Source organism: Mytilus californianus, unplaced genomic scaffold (assembly GCF_021869535.1).
Source record: "Mytilus californianus isolate M0D057914Y unplaced genomic scaffold, xbMytCali1.0.p SCAF_14, whole genome shotgun sequence".
NCBI classification, from domain to species: Eukaryota; Metazoa; Mollusca; class Bivalvia; order Mytilida; family Mytilidae; genus Mytilus; species Mytilus californianus.
In genome coordinates this window covers 32,760,706-32,780,478 of record NW_026262626.1, presented here as the reverse complement: position 1 = coordinate 32,780,478, position 19,773 = coordinate 32,760,706, and the positions used below count along the sequence as shown (strand labels likewise).

General features: G+C 33.4%; 1 protein-coding gene across 1 annotated transcript in view; it reads left to right on the top strand.

Moving 5' to 3' along the window:
- The window catches only part of LOC127724673 (phosphatidylinositol-binding clathrin assembly protein LAP-like), a 488,025-nt gene that overhangs the window by 409,970 nt on the left and 58,282 nt on the right, over positions 1–19,773 (top strand). Inside the window, exon 17 of the mRNA XM_052231711.1 lies at positions 6,456–6,633. Coding sequence (XP_052087671.1) covers positions 6,456–6,614 — 159 coding nt within the window. The 3' untranslated portion in view covers positions 6,615–6,633. The remainder of the gene's footprint in view (positions 1–6,455; positions 6,634–19,773) is intronic.

The following is a 19,773-nucleotide window of genomic DNA, read 5'->3' as shown; positions in this document are numbered from 1 at the left end:
AAATTGAATTCTTTGGTTCTTTGATATGCTGATTCTAACAATGTTTATGTGTTAAATCATATCTAATTTTAGAGAACTTAGTCATCACTGGTTGTTGTTATTATATTATTGATTATAATTTGAAAAATTGCATCATATCTTATTTTAGAGAACTATTTATCCAGTTTGAGTTATTTCCATTTGCACAGAAAATATTATGGATAAAATTAACCTGTGTTTCATTTCAACATAAATTAATTATATATATAGGGTTCTTTCAAAGGCTGAATCTAAACTCTATTTAAATATTAGATTTTTAGGCCCAGTTTTCAAGTTGGTCCAAATCAGGGTCCAAAATTAAACTTTGTTTGATTCAACAAAAATTGAATTTATGGGGTTCTTTGAAATGCTGAATCTAACCATGTATTGAGAGATTTTGGATTGTGGGCTCCTTTATCAAATTGGTCCACATTGAGGTCCAAAGGGTCCTAGATTAAACTTTTGTCTGATTTCATCAAAAATTGAATTCTTGGGGTTCTTTGATATGCTGATTCTAATATGTACTTAGATTTTGGATATTGGACCATAATAGGTATTTAAATGTCCAATTTCAAATATATCAGTTCTTTGACTACATTCATTTTGTGTCACAAACCTTTGATGTGTCAAATATCCAATCACAATCCAAATTCAGAGCTGGTTAAGTTTAAATGTAGTGTCCATACTTGCTCAACTGTTCAGGGTTCGACCTCTGCAGGAAAATCCGGTTTGCTGTCTCTCTGACAGCCTCTTGTTGGTTATTATCTTGAATATTATAATAGATAGAGATAAACTGTAAACAGCAAAATTGTTCAGCAAAGTAAGATCTACAAATTAGTCAGCATGATCAAAATTGTCAATTTACCCCATAAGGAGTTATTGCCCTTTAAAGTAAATTTTTCACAATTTTTCATAAATTTTGTAATCTTTTACAAAAATCTTCTCCTCTAAAACTACTGAGACATCTTAAACCAAACTTGGCCTAAATCATCCTTAGGGTATCTAGTTTTAAAAAATATATCCAATGACCCCACCCATCAACCAAGATGGCCACCATGGCTAAAAATAGAACATGGGGGTAAAATGCAGTTTTTGGTTTTATATCTCTGAAACTAAAGCATTTAGAGCAAATCTGACACAGGTAATAATGTACATCAGGGTCAGATCTATCTGCCCTGAAATTTTCAGACGAATCAGACAACCCGTTGTTGGGTTGCTGCCCCTGAATTGGTAATTTTAAGGAAATTTTGCAGTTTTTGGTTATTATCTTAAATATTATTATAGATAGAGATAAACTGTAAACAGAATAATGTTCAGCAAAGTACGATCTACAAATAAGTCAATATGACCAAAATTGTCAATTGACCCCTTAAGGATCGTCCGAAGACACATTGGTTTTCGCACTCTAACTTTAGTTTAAGTGAATGGATCTCTATGAAATTTTACCATGAGGTTCACTACCACAAAAGGAAGGTTGGGATTGATTTTGGGGGTTATAGTACCAACAGTAAAGGAATTAGGGGCCAAAAATAAGCATTTTTGTAACTTCCAGACATAACTTGTGTGTTAGTGTATGGATCTCTCTGACATTGTACCACAAGGTTCCATATCACAAAGGAAATGCTGGGATTGATTTTGGGGGTAATTGCCTCAAAATTTTAGGAATTAGGGGCCAAAAAGGGGCAAAAAACAAGCATTTTTCTAGTTTCATGATAATAACTTGTGTGTAAGTGTATGGATCTTTCTGAAATTGTACTACAAGGTTCCATATTACAAAGGGAAAGCTGGAATTGAGTTTGGGGGTAATTGCCCAAAACGTTTAGGAATAAGGGGCCAAAAATAAGCATTTTTCTAGTTTCCAGACAATAACTTGTGTTCAAGTGTATGGATCTCTCTGAATTTGTACTGCAAGGTACCATACCACAAAGGGAAGTCTGGGATTGATTTTGGGGGTAATTGCCTCCAATTTTCCATTTTAAATTGGTTATTTCTGATTTATATATAAAAGCAAATAATAATGATATGATTTGAATAGGTAAATTAAAAAAATATTAAGTTCTTAGACCACATTCATTCTGTGTCAGAAACCTATGCTGTGTCAAATATTTAATCACAATCCAAATTCAGTGCTGTTTCAAGCTTGAATGTTGTGTCCATACTTGCCCCAACTGTTCAGGGTTTGACCTCTGTGGTTGTATCAAGCTGCGCCCAGCGGAGCATTTTATTGTAATCTTTTATAAAAATTTTCTCCACTTAATCTACTGGGCCAAATAGAATTAAACTTAGCCACAATTTTCAATAGGGTATCTTGATTGAAAAATGTATCTGATGACAATGTCATCCAACCAACATGGCTGCCATGGCTAAAAACAGAACATAGGGGTTTACTATAGAAGTCTAAGGGAAAATTGTAAAAAAAAAATTTCAAATGGTCACAACTTGAAAACTTATTTAAATAAGGATAAGGGGTCTTCAGTAACTTTTGTAAGACTACAATGGGATGCCCTGCTTTTAATTTAACTACTGGGCCAAATTAAATCAAACTTGGCCTCAATCATTATTAGGGTATCTAATACTATTAATTATGATTTTAACCTTATTTTACATGATTTCCAAAACAACAGTAGATACAGGTGAGCGACAAAGGCTCTTGAGAGCCTCTAGTTAGCTCACCTGGTCAACTAAGCTTTTCTCATCACTTGGCATCTGTCATCTGGCAATATTGTTATCTGGTATTTGTCTTATGAGTTAACTTTTACAAAATTCTTCATTTCTGAAACTACTCTGCCAAATTTAAACGAAACTTGGCCACAATCATCATTTAAAGGGTATCTAGTTCTAAAAATGTGTCTGATGACCTTGCCTGCCAACTAACATGGCTGAATTGGCTAAAACAGAACATAGGGGTAAAATGTAATTTGTCTATTATCTTGAAAACCTCTAATTCAGGAGCCTGTAATTCAGTGGTTGTCGTTTGTTTATGTGTTACATATTTGTTTTTCGTTCATTTTTTGTACATAAATTAGGTCGTTAGTTTTCCTCGTTTGAATTATTTTACATTGTTATTTTGGGGCCTTTTATAGCTGACTGTTTGGTATGGGCTTTGCTCATTGTTTAAGGCCGTACAGTGACCTATAGTTGTTAATTTCTGTGTCATGTGGTCTCTTGTGGAGAGTTGTCTCATTGGCAATCATACCTCATCTTCTTTTTTATATGAATAGAGAAAATCTGAAAGGGCAAAAGTGTTTAGAATGATGAGATCTAGCTAATGTCTGTTTACATAAAACTGCCAGAAGACTTTTTATAGGAGTTATTGCTCATAAATGACGTATTTTACCCATTTTTATATGCCAGTTTATGGGACGTATTATGGTATACCGTTGTCCGTCCGTCGTCAACATGTCAGACAATAACTTGAAAACGCTTTAACCAATTTGCATGAAACTTTGGTGAATTGTTTATATCCGTTGACTTGAGCTCCCTTTCAATTTTTATAAATTTTAGATTTTTTGTTTCCGAGTTATGTGGTTTTATTCTTTAAAAAAGGGGCAATTTTCCAGTTTTCGGACAATAACTCAAAAGTGCTTTGAGCAGTTTTCATAAAACTTTGTTGACTGGTTTATATCTATTAAAATAACCTCCCTTTAGTTTTTTATAAATTTCTGATATGACATTTAGGAGTTATGGAACTTTATTCTTTGACAGGCATATCATTGCGCTCATGGCACAGCTCTTTATTTCAATTTGTCTATTATCTTTAAACTATAAAAGAGAGAAACTTACAACAGCCAAAATAATCAGCAAGACAAGATCTTCAAATAAGTCACCATGGTTAGAATTGGCCAGTGACTCCTTACAGGAGTTATTGCTCTATAATGATGATTTTTACCCATTTTTTACGTTTTTATACAAATGCAAAAAAAATTTTGTGGTCGTATATTGGTATGACGTTGGCCTCGTCGTCGTCATCCAGCTTTGTGGTCGTCGTCCAAAGACACATTGGTTTTCGCACTCTAACTTTAGTTTAAGTGAATGGATCTCTATGAAATTTTACCATAAGGTTCAATACCACAAAAGGAAGGTTGGGATTGATTTTGGGGGTTATGTTACCAACAGTTAAGGAATAAGGGGCCAAAAAGGGGCCAAAAATAAGCATTTTTGTAACTTCCAGACATAACTTATGTGTTAGTGTATGGATCTCTCTGACATTGTAACACAAGGTTCCATATAACACAGGGAATGCTGGGATTGATTTTTGGGGTAATTGCCTCAAAATGTAAGGAATTAGGGCCAAAAAAGGGGCAAAAAACAAGCATTTTTCTAGTTTCATGACAATAACTTGTGTGTAAGTGTATGGATCTTTATGAAATTGTACTACAAGGTTCCATATCACAAAGGGAAAGCTGGAATTGAGTTTGGGGGTAATTGCCCGAAACGTTTAGAAATAAGGGGCCAAAAATAAGCATTTTTCTAGTTTCCAGACAATAACTTGTGTTCAAGTGTATGGATCTCTCTGAAATTGTACTGCAAGGTACCATACCACATAGGGAAGGCTGGGATTGATTTTGGGGGTAATTGCCTCAAAATTTTAGGAATAAGGGGCCAAAAAGGGGAAAAAAACAAGCATTTTTCTAGTTTCATGACAATAACTTGTGTGTAAGTGTATGGATCTTTATGGAATTGTACTACAAGGTTCCATATCACAAAGGGAAAGCTGGAATTGAGTTTGGGGGTAATTGCCCCAAACGTTTAGAAATAAGGGGCCAAAAAGGGGCCAAAAATAAGCATTTTTCTAGTTTCCAGACAATTTCTTGTGTTCAAGTGTATGGATCTCTCTGAAATTGTACTGCAAGGTACCATACCACATAGGGAAGGCTGGGATTGATTTTGGGGGTAATTGCTTCAAAATTTTAGGAATTAAGGGCCAAAAAAGGGGAAAAAAACCAGCATTTTTCTTGTTTCAGGACAATAACTTGTGTGTAAGTGTATGGATCTTTATTAAATTGTACTACAAGGTTCCATATCACAAAGGGAAAGCTGGGTTTGAGTTTGGGGGTAATTGCCCTAAACGTTTAGGAATTTGGGGCCAAAAAGGGGCCAAAAAACAAGCATTTTTTTTAGTTTCCAGACAATGACTTGTGTTCAAGTGTATGGATCTCTCTGAAATTGTACTGCAATTACCATACCACAAAGGGAAGGCTGGGATTGAGTTTGGGGGTGATGAATCATAAGGGGGGGGATTTTTTTTTCTTTAAAATTTTCCATTTTAAATTGGTTATTTCTGATTTATATATAAAAGCAAATAATAATGATATGGTTTGAATAGGTAAATTAAAAAATTTTAAGTTCTTAGACCACATTCATTCTGTGTCAGAAACCTGTGATGTGTCAAATATTTAATCACAATCCAAATTCAGTGCTGTATCAAGCTTGAATGTTGTGTCCATACTTGCCCCAACTGTTCAGGGTTCGACCTCTGCGGTCGTTTCAAGCTGTGCCCACCGGAGCATTATATTGTCTATTATCTGAAAGAGAAAATTGAAACAGCCAAGGGGCCTCGGTGGCCAAGTGGTCTAAGTAGTTCTACTACTGTAATCACTAGCCAGTCAATAATGAGGTTGTGAGTTCCAACCCCGCTCGTGCAGGTGCACTTGAATCCAATCTTAATTGACTAGGATTGTCAGTTTTCCTATCGAAGGTCGGTGGTTTTCTCCGGGCACTCCGGCTTCCTCCACCAATAAAAACTGGCCACCACGAAATAGTCCAAAATGGCACTTAAAAATGGGCTTTAAAACACCAACAATCAATCAATCAATGAAACAGCCAAAATGATCAGCAAGACAAGATCTAACTACTCTGAAAATTTTACAACCCTTTTTAGAGTTATTGCCCCTGAAATGTAAATTTTTACTGTTTTGTGCAGTTTTGGCTGTAGGAGCTAGGTTATATGTGTAAATTGCAAAAAATATCAGCAACTCAAAGAGTAACTACAGTATGCGTTTATGAAAGACCAAATTAGCAAACCAACAATTTTTTCATCACTGGAGCGATAACGGTTTTTGTTTAGATGTTTTGGCTGCTGGCCTTCTTCAGTTTCTCTATTATCCTTCTTAACTACATGGGAGACAAATCACTTAATAATTTTTAACATCTAAAGAATGGTTTAATTATTACAATCATATAAAAAAAATATACATAGGAATAGATACTTCAGCAAGTAACATCAGACTTTATGAAAAATTGAGCTAATTTGAGTCCTTATTGCCTTCTGCTGTGAATTTTATAAAAATATTTGTAACAAATTAGTCTGCCAAACCATGGAATACAAAGTGAATACCATTGGAAATCAGTCCAAATCATTGATCAATAATCGAAGCTGCACTGTTTTTATCATTTTCTTACTGATATTTAGTTAACTGTAACTTTACTTTCTGCAGCAACCTGGTATGATAGCCAATAGGCCATTAGGAATGAACATGCAGCCAGTGATGGGTGTTCAGCCTCAAGCAGGTGTCTATGGAATGAATGGAACCTTGATGACACAGCCACGACCACCTGCTCATCAGTCAATGAATGATCCATTTGGAGCTTTATGAGGCAGGTTTTCTGTGAGAAGTGAGTTATATATAACTTTTTCTAAATTTTGTGGTCTTATATGACTTTGTCAGTGTTGTCGTTGTCATCGGAAGACATTTGGTTTCCAGACAATAACTTGAGAATTATTGTATAGATCTCTATGAAATTGTACCACAAGGTTCAATACCACAAAAGGAAGATTGTGATTGATTTTGGGGGTTATTGTCCTAAATGTTCAAGAATTAGAGGCCAAAAAGGCCAAAATCAAGCATTTTTCTTGTTTCAGGACAATAACTTGTGTATAAGTGTATGGATCTCTATGAAATTGTACCACTTGTTTCCATACCTCAAATGGAAGGTTGGGATTGCTTTTGGGGGATATGGCCTAAACTGGTTAGGAATTGGGGACTGAAAAACTAGGATTTTCTGGTTACAAGACAATAACTTGATTATAAGTCTTAAGGATTTCTATGAAATTGTACCACAAGGTTCCATACCAACAAAAGGAAGGTTGGGATTGATTTTGGGGGTTATGGTTCTAATGTTTAGGAAAAAGGGCCCAAAAACCATACTTTTCAAATACTTTGAATAAATTGCCTATTTTTATGCCCACGCAGTAGTGGAGGGGGCATTAAGTTTTTCCCTTGTCCGTCTGTACGTCCGTCTGTCTGTCCGTACGTACGTCCCAAAGTTGGTTTCCGTTCTCTAACTTTAGTTTGCCTCAACCAAATATTATGAAACTTATACACAATGCTTATTACCACAAAACACAGATCAAGTTTGAGTTTTGGTGGCGTCACTTTTACCGTTCTAGAGTTATGCCCCTTTACAAATGGAAAATTGCTGAATTTATCGTTTCCGTTCTCTAACTTTAGTTTGCCTCAACCAAATGTTATGAAACTTATACACAATGCTTATTACCACAAAACACAGATCAAGTTTGAATTTTGGTGGCGTCACTTTACCATTCTAGAGTTTTGCCCCTTTACAAATGGAAAATTGCTGAATTTATCGTTTCCGTTCTCTAACTTTAGTTTTGCCTAAACCAAATCTTATAAAACTTATACACAACGCTTATTACCACAAAACACAGATCATGTTTGAATTTTGGTGGCGTCACTTTAACCATTCTAGAGTTATGCCCTTTAGAATTGGAAAAATTGCAAAATTTTTATTTTCTTCTAAATATCAAGTAATTTTTATATGCCCGTTTACGGGACGTATTATGGTATACCTCTGTCCGTCCGTCGTCAACATGTCGGACGTTAACTCAAAAACGCTTTAACCAATTTGCATAAAACTTTGGTGAATTGTTTATATCTATTGACGTGAGCTCCCTTTCGTTTTTTATAAATTTTATATTTTACGTTTCCAAGTTATAAGGTTTTATTCATTAAAAAAGGGGGGATTTTCCAGTTTTCAGACAATAACTTAAGAATGCTTTCACCAACTTGCAAGAAATTGTGGTGATTTGTTTATATCTATTGACATGAGCTCCCTTTCGATTTTTATATATTTTAGATTTTAGGTTTCCGAGTTACAGGGTTTTATTTAAAAAAAGGGGGATTTTCCAGTTTTCGGACAAAAAATCTAAAATGCTTTCAGCAGTTCTTATGAAACTTTGGCGAATTGTTTATATCTATTGATGTAAGCTCTGTTTAGAATTTTATATATTTTACATTTTACATTTCTGAGTTATGGGGTTTTATTCATTAAAAAGGGGGGGATTTTCCAGTTTTTCGGACAATAACGCAAAAATGCGGTCAGCAATTCTCATGAAACTTTGGTGAATTGTTTATATCTATTGATGTAAGCTCCCTTACATTTTCATAAATTTCTAATATGACATTGAGAATTAATTGAACTTTAATTGTTTATAGTCGTGACAACAGATTTACTAAGTATTGCGCAACAGCACAGTGTATTGCACAACAGCAAGAAATCTTTAATTGAATATAAATTCAATTCATTTAACCAATTTCAAGTTCTTTGACTACATTTATTCAGAAACCTATAATATGTCAAATATTTAATACAATCCAAATTCAGACCTGTATCAAGCTTGAATATTGTGTCCATTTTTGCCCCCAACTGTTCAGAGTTGGACCTCTGCGGGTGTATCCAGCTGCGCTCAGCAAAGCAGTTTATTAAAATTGGAGTTATCTTCCTTTGTCCATGATTATAGTCGAATCAACTACAATCAATGCTTTATACAATGCAATGTTTAATTTTGACTTCCACTGATAAAACACGGATCAAGTTGAATTTGGGTAGTGTCATTTTAATCATTATTGAGTTATGCCCCTTTATAAATCGAAAGATTGCAAAATTTTTAGTTTCCATTCTGTAACTTAAGTTTGCCCCAACCAAACATTATGAAACCTATACACAATATTCATTACCACAAAACTAAGATCAAGTACAAAATTTTTGTTTCCGTTTTCTAACTTTAGTTTGCCTCAACCAAATGTTATGAAACTTATACACAATGCTTATTACTACATTATAAATACAGATTAAGTACGAAATTTGGTGGCAACACTTTTACCATTCTTGAGTTATGTCCCTTTATTAACATAAAAATTGCTGAATTTTTCGTTTCTGTTCTCTTACTTTAGTTTGTCTCAACCAAATGTTATAAAACTTATACACAACCGTTCTAGAGTTTGGCGTGTTTACAAATAGAAAAATTGCTGAATTTTTAGTTTCTGTTCTCTACTTAAGTTAGCCTCAACCACATGTTATGAGACTTACACACAATGCTTATTACCACAAAACTCAGATCAAGTTCAAATATGGGTAGCGTCACTTTTACCGTTCTTCAGTTATGTCCCTATATGATATGCAAGCGGGGGCATCATCTGTGTCCACATGTGGACACTATCCACATTTATTTCATTTTCATCTGCCACTTTTTGAGCTGCGACAGATAGAAATAGACCTTATGCAAGTGCACATATACATGTCATGTGTAAGACTGATTGGTTTTGGAACATTCAAATAAGAAATAAAAAATAAATTTTGGTCTGTTTTGTAGGGTTCTTATATCAGCTCAATTTTCAAACAGTTGCAGCCTTGTATAGAGATTTTTTCAGCTCGAAATAGGTGTGAACAGATGTACTGATATTCATTTGCATAAAGTTGATTTCTATCTGACGCAGCTCATATGATATTGAACAGTTTATAAGCTCTAAATATAAACTGACTCCGTTTTACTGAACACTTTTCTTTATAAGAGTTATCTCCCCGAACACTGTTTTCCTTGTGATTGCTACTCCTTTCACTACAAAAGTCTAAAAGTCTGAAAAGACCAGTTTTTGTCTTAATTTGCATGAACTTTTACTCGACATTCTCCAAAAGTATGACTTGTGTCTTAATTTTTCTTGACAAATTCTCATTTATATTAAATTTGTATGAAATTTACTCGACATATTCTCGACATTCTGAATATGGTCTTAAAATTTCTTGACAAATTCTTGACATTTGAATACTGTCTTGAAATTTCTCGACATATTCTCGACATTCTTATTTTTTCTCAGTATGGCTTGACATATTCTGAACATTTTGAATCGTGTCTTAAATTTACTTGACAGGTCTGAGTTTTACAAATCATGACCAATATTCATGATATAACTTTAATCTTTATTTCTCTTTATATGATATACTGTTGTTTCAAGTTACACTTCTTTACAACAAAAATAAAAGTTGGGCATGTAAAATAATTGAAAATTTGGTATATAAATATTTTCAGAGACATATATAAATATGTGTATATATGTCTCTGATATTTTTACAAATGCAAATATGGCTATGAAATCTAAAGTATAAAATAATTCAAATGTGGGTGTGTTGATATAAAACAATTTCAATGTGGGTTTTTAAATAATTACAAATTTTGATTCCTAAATCTTATAAATTAAATGATTCAAACCAATCATACTGTAGACATATTTCATTCTACATTCATAATATTCAATGTTGATATGGTAAATAATTATTATACCAAAATGTGGTTTATATAAATAGCAAATTATGATGATATACAAATCATTCATTTAACAGAAGAAAAATTTGTGTAATGTCATCTGTTGGAATATATTAAGTATTACACATGGACAGGATGTTCCCCATAAAACTAAGGTATTCCACACCCCAGAGTACACGCAACTGTCAAATAGAAGTTATTGCTTTACCTGTAATCAGCCATACAACTTATCAGTTGACCGACCATGCCACTACAATTTAAAAAGTTTGTTGATAGATGAAAATGAAAATCATAATTTTGATGAAAAAAAATTGAATTGAAATGGATTTTTTTCATCAAAATTATGAAGTTAATTATTTCAACATAAAAACAAATTGAATAAATCCCAAAGATTAAAAGAAAATTATTATCTACTCCAGGAATAATAAAAAAAATGTATTTATAATGGGTCCCATCAATGATTTCTATAGAAATCATCGGTCTTATGAAATGGTTCTCAAACAGACATGCATAATATAGATCTAAACATTTTTTTTTTCAGGAAGGAGTTATCACAAATATTTATTTTTGTTAAAAAATTATAAAATTCAACACTCAAATTTGAATAAAAAATGTTTTTGGGTTGTTCTAAAAAATAAATAAGGTTTTTGAATCAAGATGGGAACAAATTCTTTGACCTAAACGAAAGCCCCCCCCCCCCCCCCCTCTTTTTTTAGCCACACACACCCAAAAGATGAATTATGGGGTCCAAAAGAGATACAAGACACCTATTTTAGTAAAGCAAATTTGACTGGCAGTTTTGCGAACGGCAAAAATCTAAATGCTGTTTGTCAATACCTTCGACTTATATTCCAAGTGAAAACAATTACTTAAATGTTTTATAAAAATAAATCAAAATTAAACTACATGGGGGATTATTCGGGGTATTCCAACTTAGTTGCACCAAAAGGGTATCTTACTATACCAAATTAATCCCTGATTCTTCAAAGTTTAGTTTAGCCATAATAAAAAGGAGTATACAACAGCAATAGAATGTCATAAACAGTGCTGAATAAGTCTGTTCACATTTCAGGCGAATTTTATACTGTTGAGATAGTGTCAAGACATATTTAAGACTGTCAAGAATGTGTCGAGACATATTCAGACATTATTTAGAATGTCAAGAATATGTCGAGACATATTCAGACATTATTAAGAATGTCAAGAATATGTCAAGACAGATCGAGACAAATTTAAGACAGTCAAGAATTGGTCGAGACTAATCCAGACTCTTATCAGATGATACAGGAAGTGTCGAGAAATTTTAAGACAATGTTCATACTGTCAAGACACTTGTCAAGAAAAATTAAGAACCTTATTAGACAAATTCATACCATGTCAAGAATTTTTAAAAATTATTCAGACAAATTAAGAATGTCGAGTAAAAATTCATGCAAATTCAGACAAAAACTGGTCTTTTCAGACTTTTTGACTTTTGTAGTGTTTGCAACTGTAAAAGAAACAGACAAGTTATTTGCCCGTATTTGATATAAGTGATATGTATTTGTAACTGGTAATCCATATGTGGTAGAGACCTAGGGTCTTTCGATTTGAGGTCCAGAGATCACCAAACAGAAAATGATGTCAAGGTCAAGGTCATGTTTTGAATTTGAATTTTGGCTTATTTCAGTTTCTCCTCAGAGAGTGCATAAGATATCAACAAAATATTTTTATAAAATTGTAAGATGCGACATGATGTAAGTTCCAGGGCTTCCAAAAATATTTGTGCCAGCCGGACATTTTTTGTCTATCCTGATTTTGATCCCTTAAGACAAAAGGCAATAATGCTAATCAGTTGGGCATCATATAAACAATGAATGATTGACATAAAAACCATATTAAACTTGACTTTTGATACAAATTCGATGTACTGACGTTAACTGTTAAATTGACAGTTCATCATTCGAAGAGTGCAACATTAGCGTACTAATATCTGCCTTAGAATCTTTATTTGTGCAAAATTACTTCGTCAAAATCTTTACTTTCGTTTTTTAAGGTACATTTTCTCGGGTTACACTAAAGACCTGAAAGTGGACCTGAAAAGACCTGAATAGACCTGAAGATGTGAGACTCGATTTATTCAAATTACAATTACTTTTTCATTTTCCAATGGATTTTCTTCAAATAAGAATTTCTTATTAGGTAAAGATCCACATTTTATTGGAAATAAAATGTTTCAAATAAAAAACAATTTTTTGATGCCAAAACGTAGACCTGAACGGAGAAATGAAAAGACCTGAATGGACCTGAAAATATATGGTTGGACTTATTCAAACTTCAATAACTTTTTAAATATTGAACTTTAGATTTGGTAAAATGAAAAAATTAACAATTTGGTAAAATTAAAAATTAAATAATGAAAAATATGTTTTGGGTGCCAAATCTCGGACCTGAACGGAGAATTAGAAACCTGAATGAACCTGAAACTCAACTTATATACTTTTCAAACTTCATTTCACCAGTTTAATAAAATTATAATTAATCTTCAAATGTTTCGATTAATTGAAACATTTTATTAAACTGGTGATATAGACGATTTCCCACGAGATTTTAGAGCACAACTAGATCATCAATCCACGTTGAATTGTTGAAAAACTTTCTTTAGGCCATGTTATTATCAAATATTTCAAGTAATTATATCTTTTAATAAACATATATACATTTGTACATTAATGTCCATCATCATGATCATAACATATATCATAAAAACAAAACATTTTACATTTAGCTACTTGATGGTAAAATCTTTTGAGCTAAATTACTTTCATTGTCAGAAATAATTGTTTTATTATAAAATTTTTGAAAAGTATTTGCTGATTTCAACCCTGCACTTTTCATAATAGTGTCTAATTTAAGTCCTTGACCTAATGCAGCTGAGGTTGATGCTGAACGACAGCTATGTGGACCAAAACATTCAATGTTTATTCCAGAACTTTTCATCACAATTTTTACCCATCTAGCAATAGTACTTTTGGTGACAGGTTTGTAAGGTTTAACAGTAGAAATAAACACTTTTTGTTCTTTGTTCCGAAGAGTTTCTGTTTTTCTTACATACTCCTCATAAGTTCTCAAAATACACAATTTTTCATTGATAATATATCTATCAAATACTAAAGGTTTCATATGTACTCCAGGTTTAGTTTGTTTTAACAATTCACTAACATAAGCAACCATTGTGTTTCCTTCAATTTGAACATTATCTAATTCTAATTTATATACAGTTTGACATCTTTGTCCACTCAATAACATAAACAACATAGCTAGTTTTTGTGATAACTCTAATAAAGACAACTGTTCATTGTCAGGTATTTTATCAAAATATGTTAATACTTTGTTAACATCCCAAATTTTACTATATTTTGGTAAACTAGGTTTTTTAGTGAAAACACCTTTCATAAACCTTTTAACTAAAGTTTCTTTACCAATATTTCTATCACTAACTAAACTACACAATGCTGAAATAGCTGATTTAGCAGTGTTTATACCACTGTAACCTACATTCTGTTCAAATAAGGAATTTAAGAACTCAAGTAATACTTCGGTAGGGGGATCAAACAAATTGATTTCCCTTTCACTTGAAAATAATTTCCATTTCTTGAGATATGATTTATATTGTTGTGATGTACTAGATCTCCATGATTGTAGAATGATGTCGGCAACATTGCTTGAAACTCCTTTACTTTTGAGATGTTCCCTGACACACAAAAAATCCCAAGTTGAAGATTTTTCACTGGATGTAGTTTTTGTAGATTTCCTGGAAGTACTAAACTTTTTTGTGGTAGTAAGTATGGTTGTTGACAAGTCTGTTGTAGAAGAATTGGAAACCATACTTGAGTTGTCCAAATTGGTGCTACAATCAATGCTTTGTTGACTTTGTCTGTAATTAACTTCTGCAGCACTTTCCCCGAGGACTGAAAGGAGGAAAAATATAAAAAACATCAGAACTCGTCCATGAAAAAGTAAAAGCATCAATAGCCATTGCATTTAAATCTGGCAAAAAAGACACATACCATTGTTTTTGTTTATTAATGCCAGATGCAAACAAGTCAACTGTTATTTTGCCAAACACTTGTTCAACTATCTCAAAAACCTCTGGTTTTAACATCCATTCCATATCCTCATTAAGTTTTCTAGACAATTTGTCAGCTGTTACATTGTCTTTCCCTGGAATATGTGCAACGCTTAGCCAAATATTCCTATCAACACACCAGTGCCAAATCTCTTTAGTAAGTTTATGTAAAGAAGGTATACGTCCCCCAAAATTGTGTATATAAGATACTGCCACTGTGTTATCAACATACAAACGTATATGTGTATCATGAAACATATGTCCTAATGATTGCAATGTTAATAAAGCTGCTTTCAATTCTAAAAAATTGATATGTTCCAATATTTCATCATTAGTCCAAAACCCATTATCAGTCAATTGGTAGGTTTTATTAAAACCACCCCATCCAGTCTTACTAGCATCACTATAAAAAATAACTGAAGGTTGTGAAATAGTCATTGACTTGTAGCTGAACATAATATTATCAATCCACCAATGAAGTAATTCCTTTCTTCTAATATCCAACTCAATAATCGCATCAAAATTGCCTTGATAACCTTTCAAGGACTTATCTTTAAAATGTTCTAAATCCTTGAAATACAAAGGAGCATATTTCACTCCTGGTTCACTAGCTACCATTTTTCCTATTACTCATGCTAAATCTCTGATTGTTACTTTCTTTTGATAGAGAAGCAGTTTAGATTGTTCTATTAAACTCTTTTTCCTTTCAGAAGTTAACTATAAAGTCATATTTAATGTGTTTATAATGAACCCCAGAAAAACAATTTCTTGAGTAGGTAAAAATACTGATTTTTCAGGATGAATTGTGAATCCTAATCCATCTAGGGCCAAAAATAAATAATTGTTTGTTTCCCCAAACCCGACCCTATCAAGTCAGGTGTGGGTAGGTAGGTAGGTAAATTATTTTATTTTTTTGGGAAATTTTGTTTTTTTTTGGTACTAACCATCATTATAGGGCAGTATTTTAAATTCTAGGGTGTATCAAGCTATCAGTTTCTTCATGTCAGATATATTAAATAAAACTCTATGTATAATTTGAAATAATTTATTTAATTGGGTTTCTCTTGGGTGGTAATTTTCCAATAATGACACAGTCTCTGCAAACTGGTAGAACAATACGATGTGTTTTAATGGCATCTTGGTCCTTTGTTGCTCCCACAGCTGCACAGAAGGCACAGATATCAGGCTGTGCCAGGGTAGAGGCATAATACGGAAATTCCACATGTGTATTACAGTCTTTCTGTAGGCGCACATTCACCACGCCTTCAAGAGCATCACCTGAAATAAAGAACAACAGAGATCTTTAATAAATAAAAAATAATATCCAAAAGTACTTTGTATATATATATTGGGAATTTTCAATGAATAAAATGTCTAAAATACTGAGCCTTCTGTTTATTTATATTAAGCAGTATAATCTGTCAGAAATCTGTCCAAGTTCAATGTCAGAGAGTGTACTACTAGAATGAAGTTTATATACCGTTCATTGAAGTATGCAATTTTCCACTGAAAGAAGGATTTAAACATTGAAACCATATCAAACACTGAATAACTCAATGGAACATGCATATAAAATACAATCAACTGAGTGTATGAACATTTTATTGTATGTTAAATGTGGAACTTTCATTCAATGTTGGTTCACAAAATCATGCTATGCAAGACCATGTTATTATATATTGCTACGAAAAATTGAGATGGAGTATGCACGGATGGACTGCGACACAACGGTGAATCATATTGCTACCCCCTTAGCAGAACATACAAATATACAAAACTATAAACATCAGGCTGGCTAATTACAATCCCCCCCCTCCTTCATATTGATTCAGTGATTCAATGTTGCTGTTTTATGCCCGGGCAGCATAAATTCAATGGATATATTCAGCCGATGGACATGAAGTGTATGTGTGAAATGACCATGGAAAAAGCCTGCTTTTTAATAGTCAGACATGATCTTTAACGTGCAAGCACACATTGAAGATAACAGTCTGCAGGAAGACATGTCGCCCTACTCGGACACATTATTCTGATTCCCGGCAAACCAGTCTTTGCTCTAACTCTAGTACTGCATGCTTGGCGGAAAAGCAGCAAATACCAATTTTAAAGCCTTTGGTTCAGTGACTCCGTCGGGGATCAATGCCACCGTACTCGAGGCGAGCACGCTACCATTGTGGCAGCCTTCTTTTTAGAGAAGTATGGGCTGTCTGCTTTTACGAGACTAGTGTGGAGTGGTCTGCTTTTATTAGGGACCAAATGATTAATTTAAATCAATTGCTTTCAGGCCTCGGGTCAAATTAGTAAGGGCATAAGGAAATCATTAGGGAATTTAGGTTAAGGGTTTGAAAATTTGCAAGAAAACAAGAAAAAGAATGCAAACAAAGGTGGGGGCACTCTCCTTATCCTAAAAAAGTCTACCTTTGCTTGCAAGAAATAGATGTTGGGATGGTCACTTATTATGCATACCTGTAAACTTGTTGAGTAATAGCTTCTTCTTTTCGCTTAGGAAGTTTGTTGACAGCTTGACTGGCACCCATCATAATTTTTGTCAAAGGTATTGACAATATTTGAGGAGGAGGCTTCTTTTTCTGTAAAGGTCCCATCAATGTCAATGCAAAATTTCAAAAACTTAAAGTCTTTATTAAAGTCTAGTGCCAGTTTCATGTCATCACCGTAGTGTGGACTAAATATTTCTGTAGAACCACTTTTTTCAGAAATGGATACACGGATGTGTTTTTTGTCAAGAGCATCCTCCTCCTCTTCAGTCAATTCTAAATTGGCTATCACGTCCTCACAAATGTTTTCAAATATTTCCATCTACGAAAATCTGCGCAACACATTTGTTACCAAGTCTTTCTTAAAGTTTCCAGCCGAATAAACGGCAACAGAAACCGACAGAACGGAGTCCATGTTCTGACATTTAAGTGTATGAACAATCTAGAGAATATCGTAAAGACCCGAGACCACGTGGAAGAAGAAAGCCAAGTCGCGTCATCAAGGCGTTTTCAACTATGCCGATTATAAAGGCGCTTTGAAGAACAGCGTCTCCTTCTTATGTTTTATGTATTTGACTCCTCCATTTCATAGGAGCACCGCACCACCACATGAATTTCGATAAAAAAAATTTCTACACAAAATCGTCAATAAAATTATTCCGGTTGCGGCGATTTTTCCGGGTCGGTCGGGATTGGGGAAACAAACAATATTTTATTTTAGGCCTAGTAAAGTAACAGTATCTTCAATATTTTTCAAACACTCATGATATGTATCACCCAATAACAAACTGTCATCAATATAAGGCACATTGACGTGTCCCATTTCACGTAATTTTCTATAAACAGGTTTTAACAATTTGGTAAAAACCCTTGGGCTGCTCGATAACCCTTGTGGAAGTACTTTGAATTGGTAGTGATCATTTTTCCATCTAAATCTTAAATATTTTTTATCACTTTCTTGTATCGGCACACTATAATACGCATCTTTCAAGTCAACTGAAGCCATATATTGGTTTAGTTTAATGTTGTTAATAGCAGTGTGCAAAGTTTCCATTTTGAAATGATTTTTGACAACATTATCATTGAATGATTTGAGATTTAAAATTACTCTTACACTACCGTCCTTTTTTGGTCTAATGAAAATGTTAGAATAATATCCATGAGTATCATTACATGTATTTGACACTTTTTCAATAATTTCTTTCCTTAAAAACTCTTCAATTTCTTTCTGAATTAAATTACTTTAGTGTTCATTAAATTCAATTATTTTAGGAATAGTTATTTGGAATGGTATATTGTCTAATTCAAGAGTATAACCAGATAAAACATTTCTTATCCATTTATCCAAAGTTAGTAAATCCCAGTTGTGAATAAATACTGAAATCTGTCGTCCAATAAAATTATCTGGAGTATTGTATAACTTGAACATACAAGTACTTACAGATGCATTTAATGCATTGTTTTTGGTTTCTTTAGTTTCTTTTTGTTTTTTGCCCAGAATTTGTCCTTTGGCCAGAATTTGTCTTTTGGCCAGTTTTTGTCTTTTGCCGGACCCCAATGACTGTCCTTTGACCAATTGTGCTTTCTTTTCCCTAAAAAAACACCTCCTGATTCCATAGATAACTTGTCTGACCTTTTGTCATCTTTGTCCAGTTTGTCTACTTTTCCATCCAGGTTGTCACCGAATAAAAATTCTGTTACAGGTGTGTCTACTTCACACAATTTCCTGTATTTTCCTGGGACTATAGGCCTTGTCATCTGCTTTCTTTTTCCTGTTTGCCGTACAGATCCCATGAGTTAGAACTTTAAACAAATCTTTGAATATGGGTTTCGTTTCACTCATGTCCCCTTTGGTCTTAATAATGTTCAAAGCCTCGAGTACCATGACTAATGCTGAACTACATGTCTGAGTCACCTTTTGCATCGCCACATCTTCTCGCTTGGTTTTTAACACCATCCATAATTCTCTGTTTACCAGAGGTACCTAAAAAATCAATTGAGTATTCATAAATGCTTGACCATTTAATCATGATAATAGAATTAATATTACCGTTGATTAAAAACGAACTTCAGTCTCAAAACCATTATCGTTCCATATATAGATATACTTTTTTGCTATATTTTGCTTGATCTTAACTTATACTTATATCTACAGCAATATAATATATAATTTGAAAATATACCTTTATCTTTTTACAATTTTCTGACACCAAATATTTGTCTGTTAACTTTTGATACTCCTCGTCTTTTAACGGTTTCTCAATAGCTGTTTCAGCAAGTTTTGCCATAGCACTGTCAATCTCAGGACCAAACTTTTTGTCCTCTTCATATTCTTTCTCTAACTCTAGAAAGAGGTCTTCGTCTACCTCATCTAGCATTTGGTCTAAAGAACAACCAACATCTTGGTCATCTTGTTCCTCCTCAGACTCCATATCGTCATCTGATATGTCTGATAATTCAGGAATGTCACTAGCACTGACAGTTACTGTCCTATCGGACTCTTTTTGTAGATGAGTTTATGCTTTATTCAACTCTTTGCCACTGACTTTGTCTTGAAATTGCAGAATGTTCACGGCTAAATTAGCCATAAT